We start from the raw sequence: 25,840 nt of genomic DNA on the forward strand, positions 1-25,840 counted from the left end.
TGCCTCACTCACCTCACCCTGTTTGACCCTGACTCTGAGTTGGGCTTTCTCTCAGATGCCAGTTGGAGCTGTAGTCACCTGATGGTTTCATTGGGTTGGACATCCAAGATGACTGCTTCACTCACATATCTGGTGCCTTGTTTAATCACAAGGCTGTAAAAGTTAGGAGCTAACCTGGCATATTCTCTCTCTCTCTCTCTCTCTCTCTCTCTCTCTCTCTCTCTCTCTCTCTCTCTCCATGGCATCCTCAAAACCTGGCAGTCTCAATGTTGTCAGATTTCTTACACGGTGACTGGCTTCTCCAGAGCAAGCAGGTTGAAGCTGCAAGGCCCAGGTTGAAGCTGCAAGGCTTCTTGTGACTTAGCCTGGAAGCCACAGGGTGCCAGTTACTATCATTATATTCTACTAGAGGCCCAGCGCACTTAGTATAGTAGGCTTTTATTATATAGCCTACAGGTCAAAGTCACTAAGACCTGTCCAACATTTAAGGGAAAAGGAGTTAGACTCTGCCTCTTGATCTGAGTGGTATGGATACAAAGTAAGGGAGGAAACGGTTGGAGACTACCTCCCACAGAAACACCGGGGATCAAACAGGTTTGGGGAGTAGGAAATCAGAAGTGCTTTTGGGGTGTTACATTTGCAAAGCTCATTAAACAAACAACTAAACATGGATACAGTGTATCAGAACACAGAAGCAACAGACTGCTTTTCATCATTGATTGGCTGCCTCCTGCATGCCCCCTACTGGGGATTGAGCCCGCAACCCAGGCATGTGCCCTTGACCAGAATTGAAGCCAGGACCCTTCAGTCCACAGGCCCATGCTCTATCCACTGAGCCAAACCGGATGGGACTTGTGGTGTCAATCTTGCACACCCTCATTGGAGCCTGACCTTTGCATTTTCACCTCCCTTCTTCTAGAAAGCTCTCCCCGTGGCTCCTCTACCTGCTGCCCCAGCTCCCACAATTGTGGGAGGTCTTCTTTCCTTAGAAATTATCCATCTGTCTTACTCGAGGGCTACCCATGTTAACACAACTGGCGAGATTTCCTCCTTTTTACGGCTGAATAATACTCCATTGTCTGTCTGTCTGTCTGTCTGTCTGTCTGTCTATCTATCACATTTTATTTATTCTTTGTCCATAAATGAACCGTTATGTTGATTCCATATTTTGCATATTGTGAATAATGCTACAATGAACACAAGAGTGCAGATATTTCTTCAAGATAGTGGTTTCTTTCTTTTTGATACTTACCCAGAAGTGGAATTGCTAGATCCTATGGTAGTTCTATGTTAATTGTTGAGGAACCACCAAACTGTTTTCCAGTAACTTCCAATTTACATTCCCACCATCAGTGCACCATAGTCCCCTTTTCTCCACATTCTCGCCAGTATTTCTTTCTTTCCTTCTTTTTTAATGTTAGTCATTCTAACAGCCCTAAGGTGATAACTTCATTGTGGTTTTGATTGTCATTTCCCTGATGATTCATGATGTTGAGAACCTTTTCCTGTTATTTGTTGGCCATTGTATTCCTTCTTTGGAAAAATGTCTATTCAAGTTCTCTGTCTATTTCTCAATCAGATTGTTTTGTTTGTTTGTTTGTTTGTTTGTTTGATTTGCTCTTGAGTTGTATGAATTTCCTATATATTGTGGACATTAACCCCTTATCAGATATGTGGTTTACAAGTATTTTCTCCCATTCTGTAGTTTGCCGTGGGTTTTAGTTAGAGCAAGAATGTGAAGATCGAGCTCAGACAGTGGGGTGAAGATATGCGACATCTTTCTGAGAACTCCAGGGGAAGTGGATGTGGGGGCAGGGTGCTCATGGTGGGAATTAAGTCAGTTTAAGAGATTTACAGAGTAATATGGGGATTAGTGTCTGGGTGTCTTGGTGGCTATCGATGCAAACCTGGATGTGAAGCACGATGGGACTCATGGCTTCTGGGACTCAACGAGAAAGGGGCTCATTCATTCTCCCATCTCTTCACAGCCTCCTTCTCAGGCCAATATCAGATACCTGATAGATAGCCTTGCAAGTCTGAAATGTAGTGGGACTGGGGTACTTAGGTGTCCCTGAAGCACACAAATCTCTCCGGAGTCCCTTAAATCCCACTGAGAGCTGTGTTAAGGACAGAATGGGGCAAATTTTATACACAACAACAAGAAAAACAAACAAACACGTGGCTCTCTAGAGCGGTAGCATCCACTTCAAACTTATTAGAAAAGCAGATTCTCTGACCCCATCAGTCTTGCTGCACAAGGAACTCCAGGTGGGTTTTAACTAGGCCACCAGGCACCTCTCATGTTCACTAAGGTGTGAGACCCACATTAACTTAAAGAAACAGAAGAATTTTTTTTTAAAAAAATGTATTTTTATTGATTTCAGAGAGGAAGGGGGAGATAGAAACACCAGTGATGAGAAGGAATCATTGATTGGCTGCCTCTTGCACGCCCCCTACTGGGGACGGAGCCCACAACCCAGGCATGTGCCTTTGTTGGAAACCAAACCCAGAACCCTTGAGTCCACAGGCCAATGCTTTAGACACTGAACCCAACCAGCTAGCGTGATCGTGATACAGCTGAGTTTTGACCTTCTTCTTGTGAGCCTAACATCACAGAGCACTGAGACTGAAAACACTTTTCCATGGGTCTAGTCTCGCCTTGAAACTTACCTATGAAGGACCCAAGTTACAGAAGAGTGGGACTTTTCCAAGCCATCCTCCCCAGACTGAAATTACAACTCCGAACAACACAACACTCCAGACCCGGAAAAATGGTTGTTTACACACAGAACTGTAGTCTTTTTTCTTTCTTTTTAAAATAGATTGATATTGTGTTTTTCCTTTGACTCAAGTCAGCTCAAAACGATCTGCTTTATCTCTGGTTCTTTTGAGATCTGCAGAGGTGCAACCTCCTAAGGCAGATCTGGGCGCTTGGGCTGCGGGATGCAGCAGCCTCTGCGGGCACAGCAGAAGGCACAGGACAACTCGGGCAGCCTCTGCGGGCACAGGAGAAGGCAGGGATAACTGGCAGCCGGATAGGTCTTTGGCAGCCCCGTTCTCGCTTTTGCCATTTCAGATTCGCTCGCCCGGGGAGAGGCGGGCAGCCGGACTCTGCGCGCGCTGGAGACCAGCTCCCTCTGCTTCTGCAGAGGAGCTTTAGCCTGAATTTCTGTGACAGATGGAGTTGATAGTCTTTCCACGGAGAGGGGAGGAAAAAAGCGCCAGTTTTTGACAGGCCGCAGACGCCCGCTGCCTCTGGTGGCCGAAGGCTGCGTTGCGCCGCCGTTAAGGTGGTTCGCCAAGCCCCGCGCAGGGCAGCTTCCCTTAAAGCAGAACGAGGGGTTGGAATATACACTGGATTATTAACCCTTGGGGAATGTACCAGCTCACCCCCTTCCTTTATGCGGCGACTGCAGCCCAGAAGGTACTGCTGAGCATCCCTGAAGATGTGCAATGCCATTATTTTTCTCATCACAATCGTGTTAGTAACGTATAGTAGTTCTAAAATATTAACCAGGTGCATTGGATTTGTCTTGCAATGAACAAGGATGCCTGGCTCCAGGGCCATACCTACCCTATCGGCAAACCTGGACCGCGTGCTGGGAAGAGGGGGAAGTGGGCTGTAACTATCTCATCAGCATCCCTCTAACTAAAGCGTGCGCCTCTTTCTTATGTGTGTGTGTGTGTGTTTAATGTCTAAGTCTCAAAGTCCCACAATAAATTCTGATGTCCCGCCTGGGATGATCAGGACCCAAAGAGCCGAATTCTGAAGCCGGTCCAAGGCACAGATGGGGTTCAGGAAGAATAAATGCAATCGCCCCCCTACCCCAAAATAAAGTTTTAAAAAGAACAAACCAAAAGGCCCGTGGCCGGCTGCAAACAGCTGCCCCTAAGCCCTGATGGCTGGTTCGGAGCGCAAGCTGGGGCTCCGTCTCCGAGCCTCCTTAAGAGGAGGAGGAGCTCCGGGCCTCTGTCAGGCTCCCTAAGCCCTTCCTTTCAAGCCCTGAAAGCCTGAATGTGAGCTGCCCACCGCCCTCCCCGCCCTCCCCCACTCCGCAACCCCACTCTAGCGGCTCCGAGAGGGAAAGAAAAAAAAAAGTTTCAACAACAACAGGCGGGACCAATAGCATCTCGAAAAGCCGGGAAAGGGGGCTGAGCAAAGGGCGAAAGAAGAGCGGAGAAAGGAGAAAGCGGGCAGGCTCGGAGCGCGCGCGGGGCCGGGCCGGGCGAGCCGGAGGAGCGTTGCTAATGTTTTTGTTTGTTTGCTTTTCCATGCATGCATAATGAGGGGGCGCCTCGGCTCCACGCGGGGGCTCCCGGCCCGCTTTTGTATTTAAAGCCTCGCTGCGAGCGAGTCTCCGCTGCCGCCGGGGCTCAGCGCATCCGCTCCCCGGGCTCCTCGTCCCCCGAGAAGCCGCCGCCGCCGCAGAGTTGGAAGCCCGGGAGGCGCTCTCCGCCCGTGCAGACTTTCTTTTTCTCCCGGAAAGGGCTCCCGGGAGCTCGGCCGAGGCCGGGGGTCGCCTCGGGCGGAGGGGGAGGGGACGCGGGCGGCCGGGGCGCCGTGCACGGACTCGGCGCGATGAGAGAGCCCGCGGCGGCGGCGGCGCGGAGCTGAGCCCGGAGGAAGGAGCTGATCCCGGAGGACGGAGCTGAGCCCGGAGGAAGGAGCTGAGCCCGGAGGAAGGAGAGAAGCGGGCGCACCACGGATCTGCAGGCGCGTAGCGAAATGCACCCGCGGCGCTCCGCGGTCCTGCAGCCCCGCCGCGGCCCCGCGGCCCGCAGCCCACCGGGGCGGCAGTGAGCGCCTCCCGCCACCGCCGGGGACCGACCGGAGGGAGCTATTCCCGGCCGTGCTTCTCTAGGAACGGAGACCGACCTGCGAGCAGCAGAGCAGCAGAGCAGCAGCCCGGCGGCGCGCATGGATTTATGAAAACACTCATGCCAGAAGTTGGCAGGACTGGGACAAACTTTTTCCCCGGCTCCGCGTCCGCCGCCGCGGCTCCCCGCGCCTCCTCGTCGTCGTCTCCTTCCCCCTCCTCCTCCTCGCCCGGCGGCCGCCGCTGCTGCCCGCGATGGTGGCCGGACTGCTGGGCGGCGGCGGCGGCGGCGGCGGCGGCCGGACCCGCGGGGGCACCGTGCCGGGCGCCTGGCTGTGCCTGATGGCGCTGCTGCAGCTGCTGGGCTCGGCGCCGCGGGGTTCGGGGCTGGCGCACGGCCGCCGCCTCATCTGCTGGCAGGCGCTGCTGCAGTGCCAGGGCGAGCCGGAGTGCAGCTACGCCTACAGCCAGTACGCCGAGGCGTGCGCGCCGGTGCTGGCGCAGCGCGGCGGGGACGATGCGCCGGGAGCCGCCGGTGCCGCCGCCTTCCCGGCCTCGGCGGCGGCTTCCTTCTCCTCGCGCTGGCGCTGCCCGAGCCATTGCATCTCGGCCCTCATTCAGCTCAACCACACGCGCCGCGGGCCCGCGCTGGAGGACTGTGACTGCGCGCAGGACGAGAACTGCAAGTCCACCAAGCGCGCCATCGAGCCGTGCCTGCCCCGGACCAGCACCGGCACCGGCGGCGGCGGCGCGGGCGGCGCGGGGGGCCCCGGCGCGGGCGGGGTCATGGGCTGCACCGAAGCCCGGCGGCGCTGCGACCGCGACAGCCGCTGCCACCAGGCGCTCGGCCGCTACCTGACCCACTGCGGCAAGCTCTTCAACGGGCTGCGCTGCACCGAGGAGTGCCGCGGCGTCATCGAGGACATGCTGGCCGTGCCCAAGGCGGCGCTGCTCAACGACTGCGTGTGCGACGGCCTGGAGCGGCCCATCTGCGAGTCCATCAAGGAGAACATGGCCCGCCTGTGCTTCGGCGCCGAGCTGGGCACCGGCCCCGGCAGCAGCGGCTCGGACGGCGGCCTGGATTACTACGACGAGGAGTACGACGACGAGCAGCGCCCCGGGGGCGCGGGCGCCGAGCAGCCGCTGGACGACGATGACGGCGGCGGCCTCCCGCACCCCGCGCGCCCGGGGGGCGGCGCTGCTGCGGCGGGCGGCGGCGGGGAGCTGCCCTACGGGCCCGGGCGCAGGAGCGGCAGCGGCGGTGGTCGCCTGGCGCCCCGAGGCGCCTGGACCCCGTTGGCTTCCATCTTGCTGCTGCTGCTCCTCCAGTTGCTGTTTTAGCCCTCGTGCCCGCCCCCGCCATCGGCTGCGGGGAGAGCCTGCGCCAGGCAGGGCACCTGTAGCTTGGGGACAGAAGGGATGGTTGGTTGGGGATCATTGCCAAAACGTTTTTCCTAGCCGGTCTCCCCGCCATAACGGTTGGCACTTGCCCCATCTCCTCTCCCGAGCATGACTTCTTGGACATCTTCCCTTTCTCCCCTCATTCCAGGCTCCAGAAACTCCCAATGCAGCTAGAGTTCTGGACACCTGGCATGGAACGGGGTGGGGGGTGGGGGGCTAATGGAGGGTAGTGGGGTGCAGAACCACAGTCCTGGACTCCAAAGAGGTGCTGACCAATGGGGCCTTAATAGTTTCAAGGGACTGGGCTTGGAGCAGGGGGATTTCTATTTGCAAAGAGGCTGTCTTGTTCATGAGCATTTTTCCTGTGTGGAGGGGTGGGGAGGAAGGGCCGGTATTGACTTTGATTGTGGCCCGTGAGGACATGGCAATCTTCCGTCATCAGAGAAGTCCCACTTACCTGTTTGATTCCTTTACTTTTGGTGCCAGCGCCCTGAATTCTCGGTTTTGGGGCGGGAGGTGGGAAGGGGTTAATATTCCTGAGTTAGTTTTGGGGGGTAACTTGGAGCCCTTGACCTTGATTTCATTTACACCACTCTGCTCTCTCTAGCACATTTCTTATAATTAAGGGTCAACAAGTGCTGATCTAAAGAGCTGCTAGTGATATGGAAACAATGCAAGTTTGTGTGACATGAGCTCTGCACTGCCATCTATGAAAGCCTCTTTATGATGTCTGTTGTGTTGTCTTTGTTGTTGTTGTTGTTGTTCTTTACATCAAGGAGTTGTATGTACAAATATGCAGAGAACATATATTGCTTCTGCTTTTATCAGGGTGCTAAACCCTGGTACTTTTATATAAAGTGTATTAAAACTGGGGTTTGTTACCAGTTGCTGTACCTTGTATATAGAATTTTTATAAATTGTATGCTTCAGAAATAATTTATTTTTAAAAAAGAAATTAAAAACTTTAAATCTGCATTCATATCACACCTGTTCTCCCTGAAATGTATAGAAGCCATCAGGGATCTAAACCCACAGTCCATTGTGAAGTGTGCTCTTAACCTAGGACAGTCAGTCTTAAAATGTACAGTGTATTTTAGAGATTTGAAGTTAACATTCTTATTTTCAAGAGAATTTATGGACATTGTAGAAATGTATAAATGCATTTCCAAACTGCCTTAAACATTGTATTTTTATAGACATCGTTTTTTTAAAAAAAATTCTTATGTTTTAAGTAACTATGTTTTTGTGTATTTCTCCCCCCCCCTTTTTTTGGTTATTTGTTTTATTAAAATGTGTAAACAGTAAAGAGTTTTAAATAATGAATATGGTGTAGTTGCTTTCCAGAGTTACATTGCGGTTTTAACCCAATAATGGGTGTGGAGGGGCCACTGGGAATCCATCAACCATCAACTGAAATTAAAACGCAGCACAAGACGAGAAATGAGGCCTATTATTTCTGCCTTTAATTTAATGAACAATTAGCCATCTGTAAATGAGGCAGCTAAAAAGATATAATTGACTGGCCTCCGCTGGTTCCTATGTTTGTGGAGGGGAATTCACAAAATCCTATCTCCTGCATAATTTGGGGGTAGCCACCCTCACCTCCCCTTTTCCTCCCCCATTTCCACTGGTCTCCCCCTAGCCCCCCCTCCAGGAGTGTCCTCCCTAACTACTAGGCATGCCCCTTAACATCAAACATGCCAATAACATCTGTTACCAATAGGTCTTAGGAAACCTGCGAGACTCAGCACTTCAAAGTCATTTTCACACTCTGGGTGAAAACGCACAAAATTTTGTTACAAAACACTCAGGCGAGCGAAAGTAAACATGCTGGGGAGAGGAACAATTACCAGGACTTGCGATATTGTTGTGAGGAGTTGTTTAGCAGTGGGCTGAAGGCTGGGCCGCTGCCAGAGCTACTGATCTACACTCAAACGCCCTTAGATAAATAATTACACTCTTAAGCTGTGTCGAGTGCTGATACACTTGACCTTGTAAATAGAAATGTTTGCAGTAGGAATAAACTCCGGCATTGGAAAATCTTTTAAACATTAACACAAAAGAGAGCGCTCTGTCCTCTGGGGATTTGACTCTGAACCTCGCCAAGCTAGGCACTTGCGAGGGGGAAAAAAAAAAAGAGTTTATTTATCTTCTATTCCTGGTGTTTATTTAAAGCTTTTCATTTTAAACGCGGTGATTGGGAGGCAAGTCAGGAGTTTAAAAAGTCACCACAAATAAACTTTGTCTGAGGGGTCCACAGATTAGCAAGATCTCGTGTCTCTTTCTATGATATTAACATGTGCTGAGAAAACATAACCAGATTTCTCCGCTGCCTGAAGTAATTAACAAGGCCCCGCCCCCTCCCCACTTCCTCCCACCCACTCCCACCCCCTACTTTCCAGGTTTCTTTTTCCTCTAAGTGGCTCTTTCCCCAGCTTTTATGGAGGGCTTCTGGGTGCTTCTTGTTGGGTCTAAAAAAATCAAGAGATGCATAAATGAGTGGCATCCGAGAGTCTGTGGTAGTTGTAGTGCCAGAGACGCCTAGGAATGGTGTGTGGCTGGAACCCCTGTCACCTGAATGGTTGAGTAAACATATTGTTAAAACAAAGCCCAGAGCTTTGTTTCTTTGGGGAATGAACAAAGGGTATGCCAAAAGGCTTGTAAATGAAATCAGCTTTCTTTACAAAAATGTCACGTTAGCAACACTCCTGCGTTTGTTCCTAACTATATTTAAATCATCTCCGTTTCATGTTATTTTAACACATTCTTGACTAAAAAAAAAAAAGTTAAGTCTTTGTCCCAGGAAAGGGCCCAGTTCCCCCCAGTAAGAAGTAAAAGGCATTAGCACTAGAAAAGGCCTGATAATTAACTGCTACAATAAACTCACGACTTGATTTTACAGGGTCCTGTCAAAAGCATCTGCCTGGAATAAATCAACACGGCCAGCGCTGGGGGAGAGAAGACACGAGGCTTTATGCTTTCTTCCTTGAAGAAAGTGAGCATTGATCGGTGGTCCATTTCCATTTAAACAGTTCTGCCCTGGAGCCCCGGAGCCTCCTTTCCCCCTGCAGAGCCGGTGCGGTCCAGACCAGGTCGCTTAGATGTGGGGACCTTGTGCGTTGGTGGTGCAGGGTGTAGGCTGCCATCTGCTCCCAGGCAGAAAGGGTTTTTACAGATGTTGACATCTGTAACATCTCACGCTCTCCGGGGAGCCTTTTGGAATGCTGGACATCCGAAAAGGAGACTGCCTGGAAGGACCATTACCGAGGGGAAGGGTCTCTCTGGCTTTTCCCTGGGGACTCTCCCGGCTTCCCACAGAGGCTTTCCGGAGTGGGGGCGACTCCTTTCGAATGTCACGGGAAATCGTGGGTTCCTGGCGGGGGTCCCCACTTTCCACGTTGGCAGGTTTGCCTTCTCGGTGGCAGTGTGTTTGTCTTGGGAGACTCTCCGGTGACAAATGTTGGAGGGAGTGTGGGACAATGGTGGGGAACAAGGGGGCAGCTCATTGAGCTGACGGTGACCATACAGTGCATAGGAGGCGGTTGGGGCTGCCCTGTTCACCCAAGCACACAGCCACGCTTTTGTGTATGGCCACAATGGACGTAGCGTAAGGTCTCTGTTTATGTTGAACAATATATGGCAGCATACGTGAGCCATATCTGTGTGTAAAGTGGGGACAAAATGGCTGGAGGGAACGAAATTCTGGTGCTAAGTAGCAGGACCTCCCTTTGCTTGGACAGGGCCCCTGCAAATGTCCAAAAGGAAGAAAGCAGCTCCGGACACCCACCGCCACAGCCTGCAGGGGCCACCACGCCCTGACCCGGCTGGGATGCTCTGCAGTGCCCCCAGGAGGACCTGCATGGGGCAGACCAGACTCAGAACCAGGAGCCCATCTCCTCAGAAGAGTCCAGAGAAACCATTCCCTTCCTCACCACTCCCTGCATCCACACCCCCCCCCCCCCGACCCCACCACCCCGGGCTCCATCCCCGCCATGTTATGTGGTAGAGACTAAAAAGAGGGAGGGAAGGCCAGGAGAACGTTCAGATACATCCAACCCTGCCTTTCTGCTTTCAACTCTGACTTCGCATTATTAGCTTATTGGCTTCCACTGTGGAAGTTCTCAAACCTAACCTCAGGGATCCCCTTTTCAGGCCCAGGAAGAGAAAAGCGGACGTTATTTGTTTTTTGACCTCTTGTCCAAGGAACATCAGGAACACTTGTCAGCTGACCCCGTGTCTCCCAAAGCAAGGTGGTTGGGAAGCATCGCGTTACAAAGGCCTGGGCCTCCGTGGGTCTCCCTGCATCGCGCGTTCAGGACCGTTGGACGTTACTGTAGTCCGTTAAGAGGGCTTGCCTCTTGCTGGACAGTTGAAAAGGTTCACCCTTGACTATCTGAATGACATAAGTAATGTGCTATTAGCATAAGTACCTTCCAAGGCACGCATTTAATCAATTTCTTAAATCACAGAATGATCTACTACAAAATAGTGGACTGTATACACTATATTTTGGCACAAAGATGGTCATTCTCCCACTAGTAACCAGGGGCTCTAAATAAATGATTTCAACAATGTTTTATTAAAGGACGACAAGAGCCCTCGAGCTGCATTAATGGGGAGAAGTCGAGTGGCACTTTTGTTATGGAAATGTTAAGCACATAATAGCACTACTGAACAATGTGCAGCCACTTCATTCTTTCAGCCACGCTGACACCTCTTAAAGAGGAACTGCGGGGAAGGATGTGGGAAAGATTTGCTTTCCAAGGAAGCTTTCAGCTCATATTTTGGAGAGCTACCTCCAAACCGTGTGTGACACGCAGGCAACAGGAGCAGGCAGGGCTGCTGAGATGCACAAACTATTTTCCCCAATTTTGGGAGCTTGGGTTCCATGATAAAACCCAATGTTTTTTGACAGGGGCATTTGTCAAAGCTATATGGTGCTGGTTTTGTAGTGCAGCGGGTCCAATCTTATCATGTGGACCAAGGTCCCAGTTGCTCTCAACAGTGTTGACATAGACTGCAAGTAAGCTTTGACAAGTTCTCCTTAAGCAAACAGACTGCATCTTAAAATCCGCAAACAGGTGAGTACACCCAGCGTCATAAAGGGCATCTTCAATCTGTAACCACAAATAAAACAGTATTGTGTTTCCAGACTTTATGGACACCCTCATGTTCTCTCGTTATCCCATATCTAGTCTTACAATTTAATTCCTGCATTTGAATTTTATAAGTTCTATAGGGTATCTGTGGGTTCACTGATGCCAGGATGGAGTCATAGCTCACAACTAAATCCTATTGTATACCTTATCACTGATCAGGCGTGACTGGGCACCAGCATAGGAAATATTTCAGTGAGGCTTTGAGACCTTTCTCATAGTTATGTCTTTTATGAAAATGCCAGTCCTGCCTTCAGTTTTAACCCCTGTCACCTGTTACCAGTCACTTCTGCTTTTGTGATGAAACTCATGTCTGTCACCCTGAATAGTTGATAGGATTGGGAGGGGGAGTGATTAAAAAAAAAAAAAAAAAAAAGAGTACATTTTGGTTTCATGGGCATCTGTTGAGGGTCTACTGTGTGTGGCAACCAATGTGAATGACTACCCTGGACACACTGTAGCTAAGACGGAAGACACACAGCTACTTTCAACATCAAATGGCAAGCATGGAGGAGTATAACTGGATGATTTAGCTCAATGCTGGGTTTGAGAAAAGCTTAAGAATGGAACAGCCCTCTGTGTGTGTGTGTGTGTGTGTGTGTGTGTGTGTGTGCGCGCGCGCACGCGTGTAGGGGAGTGGGTGGCCATTCCTTACCACCAAAGCATAAAGTAGGAAGTAGCAAGGCTGGGGTTTGAAAGCAGGGTTAATATTGGGTCATAGAAGCCTTGGATGTCATGCTAGGCATTGACTTTCCCTGCTCAGTGTACATGAGGGGAAGCTCTGGGAATTCCCAGCTGAAAGTTTCAGAGGTTCACCTTCCGGAACTGAGTATATGATGATTGGAAGGAGCGAAGACCAGAGACCTGGCATACAGTTAGGAGGCTACGGCCAGGCCCCGTGGACAGAGGCCAGGGACTGAATAGAAGAGTGGCAGTGTGGGGAGAGAAGAAGGCAGACTCAGGACCCTGTGACTGTTCTAAGGTGAAGAGTCCAGGGAGGCGGGAGGCCAGCCCAACTGCGGGGCTTCTCGCTCAGACAGTGGGGTGAATGGTGTCTGATTCTATTATATTCCAGAAGAAGAAAGGTTGGAGGGCAAGTTGTGTTTGAGGATGTACAAACATACCCAGGTGGCAGAGCACTTCAGGAAACCAGCTCTGGTCTAACGCTTAGGGCGGATGTCAGATGTGTATGGTGGTCACGGTTAAAACTCTGAGAGTGACACTCCCAGAGAGAGTGCGGAGAGAAAGAAGGGCAGTGGGCACGGCGAGGTGTCCAGAAAAGAAACCCCAGCAGGGATCACAGAATGTCAGAGAGGTCTGAGGAGGAGCAGGAGCAAAAAATAATAAAGTTTCTGGTCATAATTTAACCTAAATATTAAAATGCTTAAGAGGCTAGCCGGGACTGGTTTGGCTCAGTGGATAGAGCGTCGGCCTGTGGACTGAAAGGTCCCGGGTTCGATTCCGGTCAGGGGCATGTACCTTGGTTGCAGGCACATCCCCACTGGGGGGGAGAGGGGGTGCAAGAGGCAGCTGGTCGATGTTTCTCTCTCATCGATGTTTCTAACTCTCTGTCCCTTTCAATTCCTCTCTGTGTAAAATCAATAAAATATAGTAAAAATAAATAAAATAAAATGCTTAAGAGGCTAAGCCTAAAGACCAAGACAAATTCACTGGATTTCTAAGAAAATACAAACGACCAATGTAGTCTTAATTATAACAATAGTAGTGATCATTATTGTAATTACAATTAACTCTAGTAAAATAAAAATTACCCAAATTATCTCGTTGCATTAAAAGAATTATAATATTAATAGGTAATGACAGTGAGTATTGTTGAGGGATTACTAAATGTCCTGCATAGCGCTGAGTATGTAATATGTAGTGCATCATTTCATCATTGCAACTTTACCTTATTTTCATGATCACCATTTTATAGATGAAAGAACTGATGCTTAAATGAGTTGACCATGGTTATTCAGTGAGTAAGTTGGTGAATATAGAATCTATGTTTGTGTCAAGATATTGAAACTCAAAATGTAGAAAACCTGAATAGGTTTTTTTTTTTTGAAATATTGGACCAAATCCAAATGATTTTTTCTAACCATCTATCTGTAGGGGGAAATATGCCACAATGTTAGCATGGCTGTCATTGTGGGTAATTATTATTTTTTCTTTATGTGTTTCCCAAATTTGATCAGTAAATATATAGTACCCTGCTTTCACAAGTTTAATGTTTGTAAATAACACTACTCAAAACCATAAGAAAGAAGAGGGTGCAGGCTCTGCACCTGTGCCCACTGCCTCGTTTCTCACACCTGTGACCTCCTTCCCCTCATTTGCTCAGGGTACCTCAAATTTTCATGAAAAAGAAGTGATGCTTTTGGAGGCCTAAAATATTTTAAAGTGTAAAACTTCTATTTGGAAAATCATATGACAGACAAATACATCGGAAAAACATAAACATATTAGAGCAAGTAGGGTCTCAAAAGATCTTTTATGTACCCATTCACTTAAGTGATGTTTATTGAGCACTTACTATGGGCCAAGTGGCATGCTCAGCACTAGGATACAGCAGGGAATCAAAAAGGGAAACTTCCTGCCTGCAGAACGTGTGGGCCATGTTGGAGCCTTTTCCCTGACTCTCGCTTCCTGTTCTGTAACAAGAGCATCCTTCCTATAGTAAAGAATGACCATACCTTCTTCTTAGTCTACATCCATTCAGATTTTTGTGAATCTTTAATTTCTCCAAATGTGTTCATGCCTCACCGATATGTTTGGAAAAATTACATACTCACACACACACACACACACACACACACACACACACTCTACAGGCTCAGTGCATGAAAATTCATGCACTGGCAGGGCGTCCCTCAGCCCAGCCTGCCTCCTCCCCCTTCTCACAGTCCGGGAGCCCTCAGAGGTGGGAGGCGACCCAGCAATCAGGGGAAGGCGACACCCCATCACACATCTGCTGCTGCCACTGCCAGCAGCAGAAGCCTTGGCTGGCCCTGGTTACCTGAGCCTCAGGCTGCCCTAGGCAGCTGGAAGGCTGAGGGGATTAGGCACTGCCACCTTGTGGCTGTGGCTGTCACTATCTTTGAGGGTGGGGCAGTCAATTAACATTTTCCTTCTTATTGGCTGTGAGCGCCGTCATCTTTTGTGATGGTGTGAGGGTCAATTAGCATATTCCCTCTTTATTAGATAGGATATGACTAAACATCCCATTTTTATGTATTTACAATTGGAAGAAGTAAATCCCATCATTTGTCAGTTCATTATACAGTTTGCTTCTGGTGAAGTTCTAATAGAAGAGCTGAGCCAAAAAATGTCATGGCATTTTCAGAAACTGAAATGAGCCCTAATTCTTGACATGTGCCTAAATGAAAATGTACTATTAAATTCTGGAAAAAAAATGATTTATAATGAGTGAAGTAACCATGAAATTGTATATTGCATAATATTTAAAAAATAAACATCAGTGAGCTAGAGAAATCAAATACAGACTAATATTCCTTTTAAACTGTCAACTGGAGCCCTTGTCTATTATCACCTGACTTGCCTCTATTCACAAATAGCGAACCTGGTCACACAATGCAATATGAAAATCATGGATCATAAAAATGTTTACTTGAAACCTATACAATCTTATTAACCAATATCACCTCAGTAAATGTAATCAAAAGAAAAATAGTGAACCTATTACATGTTAACATAAATAATATATTTTTGGGGAAAAAATCTATTAGTGAGAAGCCAGTGGATTTTCATTTATACTTCTGTATTTATTCTACTCTCTATATAATATATGTCTTTAGCTATGTGGTTAGAAAAGGCAGGAATAATAATTTAATAGTCTTTTCAAATAATTGTGGACATCCTTTGATACGCAACAACATTCAACAAGTGGTACATTTAAGAAGATTAAATGTAAGTCATAATATGAAACTATATCCATAAATATTTCATAACTAGTGGCCTGGTGCAAGAAATTCATGCACATTAAAAGGGAATTAATTAGAGGAAATATTTTAATATTGCTATTTGCCCTTTTACTATAATTGAAGTGTCAAAGATGAAAAAAAGTAGTAAAATATATATATCAATATATATATGAAAATCTCCCTCCTGTCAGAGTCTTGGGCATGCTGTGGGACCCAGAGTCAAGTCCCTACCCACCCACTTGTGCCTCGAAATCACATGAGCCCAGACCCAGCCAGCCCCACCCCCACTGGTCAAGACCCAGACCCAGCAAGCCCCACCAGGTGAGGGACAGGTCCCCCATCAACCCCCGTCGGGCTGGGAATGAAGCCTCCTGCTGATCGTGCATAACAACCATTTACATATTAGCCTTTTATTATTAAGATCTGTGACATTAAAATCCATGTCTATCTTGTTATTTTAATGGTCCTTTAATCCATGCATGATATTATCATACCATCCATCCAGTGGTCTTTTTAAAAATATCTGTCACTGAGCTGTGAAGATAACACAAATATTGACACATTCTATTTTATGATATTAAATAAATAACATTTGTTAATATTACCACTGATCTCAATATTAATTCTCTAATTGTTAGAAACATATCAAGTTCACAGTACAGGATACAAGTTTTCCAAAATTCTAATTTTTAGCATGGAGGATTAAATGTTATTACTGGCAAGTAATAATTTTTCTTGAATTGTGCTATTTTCTGAAAAAATGTTTGCCAAATATCCAAGACTGAATAAACATAGTTTGTCCTTCAGTCATTTTTTTTTTTTCATGTAAAAATGTTCTTCCATGGAAGAAGTGGCTAGTTCAACCACACAAGTGTTTTTCCTTGAGAAAACCATTTATGCAGCAGAAATGCCTAAAGACTACTTTTCATTTTATCATATAGAATATTTTAAACATGTGTATAGCCCTAACTGGTTTGGCTCAGTGGATAGAGCATCGGCCTCCGGACTCAAGGGTACCAGGTTTGATTTTAATCAAGGGCATGTACCTTGGTTGCAGGCACATACCCTTTTCTCTCATCGATGTATCTAACTCTCTATCCCTCTCCCTTCCTCTCTGTAAAAAAATCAATAAAATATATTAAAAAAAATAATACAATAAATAAATAATGTGTATTCACTGGTAGAGTTTAAATACATTTTTTTGTTGCTTCATTAAGGTTATTCTTAGGTGAAACTGTCAAACTTTTTGTAGTGTAAATAAATACATTGAAGCAAAGATTTTGATGGCTGGCCGGTTTGGGAATGATTGTCTTGATTTGTGATAAATCACTAATTAAGTTTACTCACCATTGTGTTTGCTCCATCAATGCAAAGAAATGTTAACACAATGCCAAAAGAAAATAGTTCCTTGTGACTACAATGAAAACAGTTTTGATCTGTCTTGAGGATATTCCAGGATCTCTACACAACTATTGGAAAACTACTGATATATTTTCTTATGTCTAGTATTCATAATACTGATACCTCTTCATTACATTTCATGTCATATTGCTCTGGCTGGCATTGCCAGTGCAATGTTAAACAAGAGGATATGGTAATAAGTCACCATTCTTTCTGTATACTGACTCTAGGAGCAATACTTGTAATGTTTCTACTATGATGCTTGGTATAGGTTTCTAGTATATGCTTAATTAAATTGAGGAAGTTTCTTGAGCTATTGTTGATTTGTATTTTTATAAAATAAAATAAATTACGTTTAAATTTTCAAAATATTAATATTGCATTGCATAATATATTCTCTTTCATATTTTAATCTCTAAATTAAGTGTTTATATATCCATTCTATCTTAATCTTTTACATGCTTTCTTTTAAAGTTTTGTTTATATTATTAGTCTTTTCAAACAATATGTTTTGAGTTTAACATATGACATTCATGCTAGGGTTAACTGTTTTTTTGTTGTTCATTTCTACTACACTGTTATTGACTTCATTCTACTTTATTTTTGTTGTTTTTTTTTATTGGGTTCTTACTCATTTATTTTCATTTTCGTGTTTTCCAATACATTTGTTTCTGGATACAACTTTTCCGCTGTGCAACTTTTAGGCCACATCCTACAGGTTCTGATGTGCTATTCTCTTATTGCAGTTCATTTCCAAAGAGTACATACTTCTGATTTTGACTGGCTCTTTTACCTCAGGGTTGTCTAGATCATATGATACTTATCTTTCTCCAACTGGCTTATTTCGCTTAGCATAATGCTGTCCAGATCCATCCATGCTGTTGCAAATGGTAAGAGTCCTTTCTTTTTTACCGCAGCGCAGTATTCCATTGTGTAGATGTACAACAGTCTTTTAAACCATTCATCTACTGATGGGCTTTTGGGCTGTTTCCAAATCTTAGCTATTGTCAATTGTGGGAAAATTTCCCCCTCTGCAGAGGTGGGGAAAATTAGAAATGAGAGGAGAAAGAGGAGAGCAAGATAGGACACAGAAACAAGGCAAGAAATGGAGGCCTGCAGTGACAGGGGTGCATATATATCTCTTCAATTTTTATTCTTTTCGTGTTCCCTTATTTTAGTTCTTTAAAGAACATACAGTTAGCTAGGGTGAGTTTTATCTGATTGGTTGATTGGCACTATTTTTTTATTCTAATGGAGCTTTTATTTTTTCATAGGCAATCTATACCATTAAAAGGGCAATATGCTAATTAGACCGGACGTCTTCAGGACATCCTTCCGGATAAAGTCACAGCGGCTCTAAGGGCTGAGGGACTGTGGCGTGGGAGAGGCGCCACCCCTTTCACAGAGGCAGCGTGGGAGAGGCCTCAGTGAAGGCTGGTCCAGCGCAGGGGCCCCTTTTGCAGAGGCAGCAAGAGAGGGGGCTGCACAATCCGGGTCCCACTGCTGCCCTTTCCACAGAGGCAGTGGTGCGGTCCTGTCCTGGCGCCAGGCCTCTGCAGAGGCTGGACGGGGTGTGACCTGCTGTGCCTCAACCTCCCCCAGCCCCTCCCCCAGCTGGCCTGGCCCCAGATCGCCCCTATCCACCAGTGGGCGGAGGGTGGGGCCAGCCCTAAGAAGCAAGGGCTAAGGTCCCGCAGCCACAGCAGCCCTCAGTGGCAGTAGCAGCTGGGTAATGGGCGCAGCGCCTTCCCATGATCGGCCCGGTCACCTCCCATGGGGAGCAGGCTTAAGTTGTCAGTAGGACATTCCTTGAGGGCTCTCGGACTGTCAAAGGGGGCAGGCCAGGCTGAAGGACCCCCTCCAAGTGCACAAATTTTTGTGCACCAGGCCTTTAGTTCAAACATATTTACACTCACTGGTTACTGATTTATTTTTACCTTCTTACTTTATATGTGAAATTTACCATGCTTTTAAAAAAATCCCACTAGGATTGCCTTTCTTGGGTGGATTATGTCTGTTTTTACTGTTGTTCTTATTGTGTGTTTTTTTTCCCCCATCCCACCTCCCCAATCTCCCAATTGTTTTGAAGTTATAAATTGCATTACTATTTTTTCTAATATTTGATTAGTCCGTATATAACTATTGTTTTTACCTCATTCTCTGAAGTTAATCAGTTTCTATATTGTCCTCCAAAAGAAAAAAGAAAAAAAGACATTTTCTAAGCCCTTCCTCCTTCTACCATGTTGTATCATACAAATTGTTTCTTCTGTTTTTTTAAATATTTTTCTTTACAATTTATCTTTACTTAAAATTGAAAATACACATTACTGATGTCTTTCTGAAGAACAGCAAAATAGAGGCAGTAAATAAGATCTACCCTTGAGAATTGCTGGGACATAAAGGAAGTAAGAACAACAACTTTATTTTCCTGGCTAGCACGAAAGTTCCTTTTAGGGAAGAGATGGTCTATTTAGGAAGAACTTTGGTAAGCTGTTGGGTAGGAGCATGGAGAGAGGCTCTGGAATGAAAAGGGTGACTGAAGCTCATAAAAAGACAATTCAAGTGCTTTTTATGAGAAGCAAAGTATAATGTGTGGTGGGAAAATTAGAAATGAGAGGAGAAAGAGGAGATCAAGATAGGACACAGAAACAAGGCAAGAAATGGAGGCCTGCGGTGACAGAAATAGCGGATGTACTTAAAGGGAACACATAAAACTCAGTTTAAGTTACCTGCTGTAGGGAACAAACATAACCATTCTTCACTGATACATGTACAACGCAGATAAAAATATATTCATCCCGCTACCCCTCATTGATGCTATGGATTTTTCTATGTGATGGGAGTGAGAGTTCAAGAAGAAAAAGCTTTATCTCACTCCGGTCAGAGCTGGAATAGAGGTAAACAGATGCAAGGTGCAGAGTGGGGGATGAGCTTACCAGAAATTAGATTTAGAGGGGACTAAGGAAATAAAGTGATGTCCTGGGAACTGAGTGGAAAACCTGAGGCTTCCTACAGAGCCAGGAATAGAGATTCCATATTTTAATGATCAGGAACATGAGCAGCTGTTAATGTGACTGGAAAATGGAACCCATGATATGAACTCTACTGCCTGCAGAGGGGGAAATGCAAACCAGGTGAGCTCACCCCTTAAAGTTCATCCTGTGCACCATAGATGCTCATTGAAATGTGAAGTGTATTGTCATTATTGGATTCATAAGCCATCCTACCAGAGTCCCAGGAATAGAGTCCTATTGGACATGTGTCATACCCTTGGAACTTCTCCAGCTCCTGATATAAACAGGAAGGAGTGGCGAAGGTAGGTTTCATTAGTGACAAAGTCTGAGAATTCTTTGGGTGATTCCTACATTTGGCCTCCCTTGCTGATGCTCATTTAAAGCATCCCTTTTCATTTCCGGTTATGCAAAACATCCCAGGGCCGAAATACATCCAAGCTAAGTCTACGTTTGGAATAAACTCTTTTTGTCATCTAAGCACATTCTGGGCATACCATCTGACTTTAATTTGTTTGTGATGTCATCGGTGAGAATGTTTCTCTCAGGAAGCAAACATGTTTGGTCTTAAGTAAGGCTTTAGTGCTTGTTCAAGCTATCCATTCAACCAAAATCTATTAGGTGTCTCATATGTACCAGGAGCTATGCTACATACTATGAAACCATGTCATAATTATCATTGTCATCATCGCCATTCACGATGTTGGATAGATGTATAGATGGTGCGTAGATGGTATGGGGAGGGGTGCTACAGCTACTCCCATGGTTCTATCAACCCCTCCAAGTCATGCAAATAAATGCTGATATGAGTTTCATGAAAATGAGCACATACTGGCCAGATTAGCACAATTTCAAAAGAAGTTTCCCAATGTCCCTTGTCACCGGCATCGCTTAGCTCCTGGACTTTGAGATGCCACAATAGCAGCAATTTCTCTGGCCTTTTCCTTAGTGCCTCAGCACCAGCCTTTGCTCCTCTGTTCTCCTTGTTCCTGCTCCATTGGCTGTACTTCCCAGTGATGCCTCTTACCCACCAGTCCAGACTCTATTGAACTGTCCACTCTGCTGTCACAGGGACACTTCTGTGCACCTAGCCTGACACACTGTCCTGGGCCTGACAAGGGCCCATTTATTTCAAGTGTTCCTGGTGCCAAGATGGAGGGAAGATGTTATTGTTGAAATGCACCCTCCCTTCTAAGTTCATGAGTTGAAATCCAAACCCTCAATGCCTCAGGATGTAAACTTATCTGGAAATAGGGTCAGCACAGGTGTGATTAGTGAAATTAAAATGAATTCATATTGGAATGGACTAATATCACTCATGTCCTTATGAAAAGGGGAACCTCGGTCACATTCACCCAGGGAGAGCACGTGTAAGATGAAGGCAGGGATCAGAGGGATATTTCCATAAGCCGATGAATGCCAACGGCGGCCAGGAAACCACCTGAGGCTGGGGGAGAGGCATAGAACAGATTCTTCCTCACAGCCCCCAGAAGGAAGCAACCCTGCCAACACCGTAATCATCTCAACCTCCAGAACGTGGGGAAATTTCTGCTGCTTACGCCATTCAGTAGTGATGTTTTGTTATGGCAGTCCTAGCAAATGAATATGGGAGATTTGAAAAGAAGTTGAGTTTGGTTAAATGGATAGTGGCTAAATTTCTTACTTCTCCATTGAGAATTCTGGTACTATTGTGAACTCTTTAGTTAGGCTTCATTCTAAAAAAAAGATTATTTGCCCTAAAGTAAATATCATATTCTATATAATAAAAGAGTAATATGCAATTGACCATCACTACAACACACAAGATGGCTGCCTCCATGTGGTCAAAGATGGCTGCCCCCATGTAGACACAAGATGACCACCACAAGATGGCCAGCAGGGGAGGGCAGTTGGGAGGGACCAGACCAGCAGGGAAAGGCAGTTAGGGGTGACCAGACCTGCATGGGAGGGCAGTTAGGGGCAATCAGGCTGGCAGGGGAGTGGTTAGAGGGTTATCAGGCTGGTAGGCAGAAGCAGTTAGGAGCAATCAGGAAGGCAGGCAGGCGAGCAGTTGGGAGTGGGCAGTCTGGGCTGAGAGTGCAGGCTGGGCTGAGGGACACCTCCCCCCTCGTGCATGAATTTTATACACCAGGCCTCTAAGTCATATAATAATATCACATTATAGTATATGAAAACACCTCAATGTAACAGGTATCGAAGTTTACTGAATATTTCCCAGACTTTTGTGTGCATAAGAATTGCCTGGGGTGCTGTTTAAAATGCATTTGTACCTATTGAATCAGGATCTCTGAGCATGAGAATCTGTATTTTTGACTGGAATCTCCAGAGGTTCTAGTGAACACATTTTGAAGACAGGGGCTGGAGAAATGGTGGGATTTGATCCAAAGTCTATTGGATGGAGCGAAGGCATCTTTTCACGTAGTTTTAAGGAGAGACCTTAAATCCCGATATGGAAGCAGTTACCTTTCTAGCCGACATCTAAGAGAATCTCCCCCAAAGTACTTACTATGCATCTTAATCTTAAATGATCTCATTGTAGAACCCCACACCACAAAAACCATGATAGTTCAATGAAGTAGGAAGTTACTTCTAATTTGGTTTGTTCCCCTACGTAAAGGCAAGGGTCAAGAAGAGTCAGAGAATTCATTCATCTACTCAGGAGATGTTCAGCACCCTCCTCGGCACAGGAGAACAAAGGCAGTGATGGAACTGTCTCTGCCCTCATTGAACTTCACTCCAGAGGGGAAGGCAAACGAGAAACCAAGACCAGATGAGAAGATGAGGATTCTGGCAAGGACTGCCACTTTCGCCCTCACTCCTATATAGAAAGTCGGAATGTACTGACATTATATTAAACACTACATCTTAAATGTATGAACTCTGTGTGTATATAAAACTCTCCTGCATTTTTAGAGAACAAAAAGGTGATGATACAATGATTGGATGACTTATCCTATATATAAGAGAGGAATATGCTAATCATCCATTAAGCCCTGAGGCATAACAACCAACCACATAAGGACTGGATGACGGATCTACAGGAGGGTGGGGCAAAGAACTACAAGCGGGCTGGGGACCTACAGGAGGGGGCAGGGCAGCAAGCTATGAGGAGGGTGAGGGGGGCTGGAGGAGCTACAGGAGTGTGGCAGCGACCTACTGGCGCACAGATTCCTATGCAGGGCTATTAGTATGTCATATTAGAGATTTAAAGCTATAGTATTGCTCTGAAAAATAATACTGCTAAATATTCCATGTGGCTTCCCCATTCCTTCATACACATTTCACTTGTGACTCCTCCTCAGAGGAAGGGAAGGTCTGTAGGTTGGATGGTGTTCATTGCTCCTTTTAACAGGCAACACCCAGCTCAGAGCTGTGTTTCTGATGTGCTCAGTTATTTTAACATTCCTTCCGGGGCACCAAAGAGATTCAGTTTCAAGGGGGGAAAAAAAACTGGATCACAGATTTTCAAACAAGATGGAAACATGTTAATGAAGCCATGAACATTTCAACCCACATGAAAAAGTCCAAGAAAATAAGACTTTCTGTACATCACAGCTACTAAACATTAGTTTTCCCCGTTATTCAATAAAGCTTAGGAGGCAGCCCAATGTCAGACAGAGGGCAAAATTGGCTGTACGCATTTCCAATTGAATGCTAATTCGGTTTGGATAGATGGTGCCCAAATGTATGTCCCCCAGCGAACGCCTTCTTAAAACCTCACACCGTAATGATTGTATAAATTGCCTTGCCAGTGTTTACAGGCGTCTTCTTTTAATACCCATAAGGGCGTGTTCGCAAAACCCAATGCTAGTTTTGAAAATAGAACGTTGGGGGGAAAGCGGCAATCAGCTGCTACCACGCACCCAGGACAAACAGGAAGAGCCAAACTATGTAATTTAGCAGCAATGTTTGTTTTGCTCCGGAGTTCCCAGTCTCTTATGTCAGGGTTTTGTGTGGAGTTTCAGAAAGAATATTGAAGACACGGTTCCTGAACCCTCGCCCACGTTAAGAGGATACAACATGCCTATTAATAATTGTATTACTTCTCTATTATTGCTAAGAATAATGATGGGTTGGGAGCATTTGGCCCCTCGAGCCGAATTTATCCTGAAATGTTTTCAATTAACTCTTGGCACCCGCAGGAAAGCATCAAACCTTTTCCCAGGCTGAAATATGGAAAGTCTGCAGGGAGCATCTCAGCAGGAGAGGAATTTCATTAAAACCAGCACATCATAATCTGACGACTTCTGCTCCCCCTCTAAGCTCCCCATTGATAAGGAGTCCGAGGCGAGTTTTATGGATTTTCGAAGAGAAATGATTTCATAAGGCCCTTTCAGGAAAGTTGCTTTGGCCCGGGCCTTTGAGTGATTATCTGCTGGCTGATGAAAAAATGGTCAGACGTTTCGCGGAACTGTGACCGCTCCCTAAGAGGCTGGGCAGTCGGGGACACAGCATTAGTCCTCAGACAGCTAGCTGCTTTCTGGACGGGGGAGGGGGGAAAGGAGGGGCAGTTTTCCCCGGTCTCTGTAGAGTGACATACTGTTACAACCTGTGTTTTGAATGACCTGCTTGGAGAGTCAAAAAGCAGGCTTCTCAAGGCATGAGATCAGCAGCCAGACGACGGACCAGCTTTCAAAGGTGTGAATCCATTTCAGAAAATGTTCAGTTGCCCTTGGGGGTAGGGGAGGAGGGCAGAATTGGAAGCCACAGAGGGAGGCAGCACAGGGAAGTAAAGAAATTTATTTAGGGTTTTTAAAAATATACATCTATCTCTGTCTTCCACCTCCTTCCCCAACTCGGCTTTGCATACTCTTGCTCATTGTGTCCTGGGAAATGAAATAATAATATTGGAAAATACTGAGAATATTCAGAGATGCCATACAGGAAATGCCCAGCAAGGGCTAGTTGTTCTAATATTTTGATCATATTGAAAAGTAAAATGCAGAGCGGGTCTCCCGCAAGCTGACAAGGTCTTCAAAAGCAAGGGGAGGAAAGGCCGGTTTGGCTCAGTGGCTAGAGCATAGGTCTGCGGACTGGGGGATCCCAGGTTCGATTCCAGTCAAGGGCATGTGCATTGGTTGCGGGCACATCCCTGGTGGGGGGTGTGCAGGAGGCAGCTGGTCGATGGTTCTCTCTCATCGATGTTTCTGGCTCTCTATCCCTCTCCCTTCCTCTTTGTAAAAAATCAATAAAATATATTTAAAAAAAATACAATTAGTGCTATTTGCCAACCACACCCAAGGACAGACAAGAAAATGAATCTCATTAAAAAAAAAAAAAAAAAAAAAGGCCAGGGGAGCCTGAGAAACCGTCACAGCCACGAGGAGCCGAGGAGTCACGACAGCCAAGTGCAATGAGCTGGTCCAGCTGGGATCCTGGACAGGGAAGGCATGTGGCAAAAACTAAGGAAATCTCAATCAACTAGATTTTAGTTAAGGATAATTTATCCATGTTGGCTCACTGATTATGATAAACAGACCATACATTTATGTGTGTGTGTGTGTGTGTGTGTGTGTGTGTGTGTGTATGTGTGTAAAATGATGTTAATAGTAGGGGATATTGGGTGAACTCTCTCTACTGTCATTTCAAATTTTTTGTAACTCTAAAAATGTACTAAAAATAGTCTTTTCAAAACAAACAAAGATATTAGGGCAGTCCATCCTAATAAACATGAGATCATGTGTGCATTTTACATTAGGGGAGTAAAGAACATGTGTCTTTCACCAGACACACACACACACACACACACACACACACACACAACCTGCTCCCACCACAGATCATGAATGCTGGTTACTTCACTGTGGCTTACATGTAGTAAGTCTCCAATACCTTCGTCACTCGACTACCTGTGTATCTCATGCACTGAAGCTAGGTCAGCTGCTCCCCTCCCCCTTCCCCCATGGACAGCTCCAGGCCTGCTCTGCCTGTGTCCGATCTGCAGGTCCTGTTCCTTCCAGGGTACACCTTCTCATCGCAATTCCCTCGACGTTTAAATTAGATAGAAAACTCTGAGCACTTCCCCAGTGTGTTTCCTTACATCACATACCTCTTCCAAACTTCATATGACTAACACTAAATACGGACAATAGCCCTGGCTGGTTTGGCTC

General features: G+C 46.1%; 1 protein-coding gene across 1 annotated transcript; it reads left to right on the forward strand.

Annotated features, from left to right (window-relative positions):
* The first annotated feature begins 4,936 nt into the window (after positions 1-4,936).
* On the forward strand, positions 4,937-7,541 carry GAS1 (growth arrest specific 1). The gene has a single exon (XM_084898686.1). The coding sequence runs from the start codon at positions 5,073-5,075 to the stop codon at positions 6,156-6,158; it is 1,086 nt and encodes a 361-aa protein (XP_084754812.1). The 5' UTR covers positions 4,937-5,072; the 3' UTR covers positions 6,159-7,541.
* The last annotated feature ends 18,299 nt before the right edge of the window (positions 7,542-25,840 follow it).

Source organism: Pipistrellus hanaki (assembly GCF_964339955.1).
Source record: "Pipistrellus hanaki genome assembly, chromosome: 11".
NCBI lineage: Eukaryota > Metazoa > Chordata > Mammalia > Chiroptera > Vespertilionidae > Pipistrellus > Pipistrellus hanaki.

What these genes read in the sequence shown, in the direction of transcription:
- GAS1 (XM_084898686.1), top strand. Translation starts at nt 5,073, where the DNA reads ATGGTGGCCGGACTGCTGGGCGGCGGCGGCGGCGGCGGCGGCGGCCGG.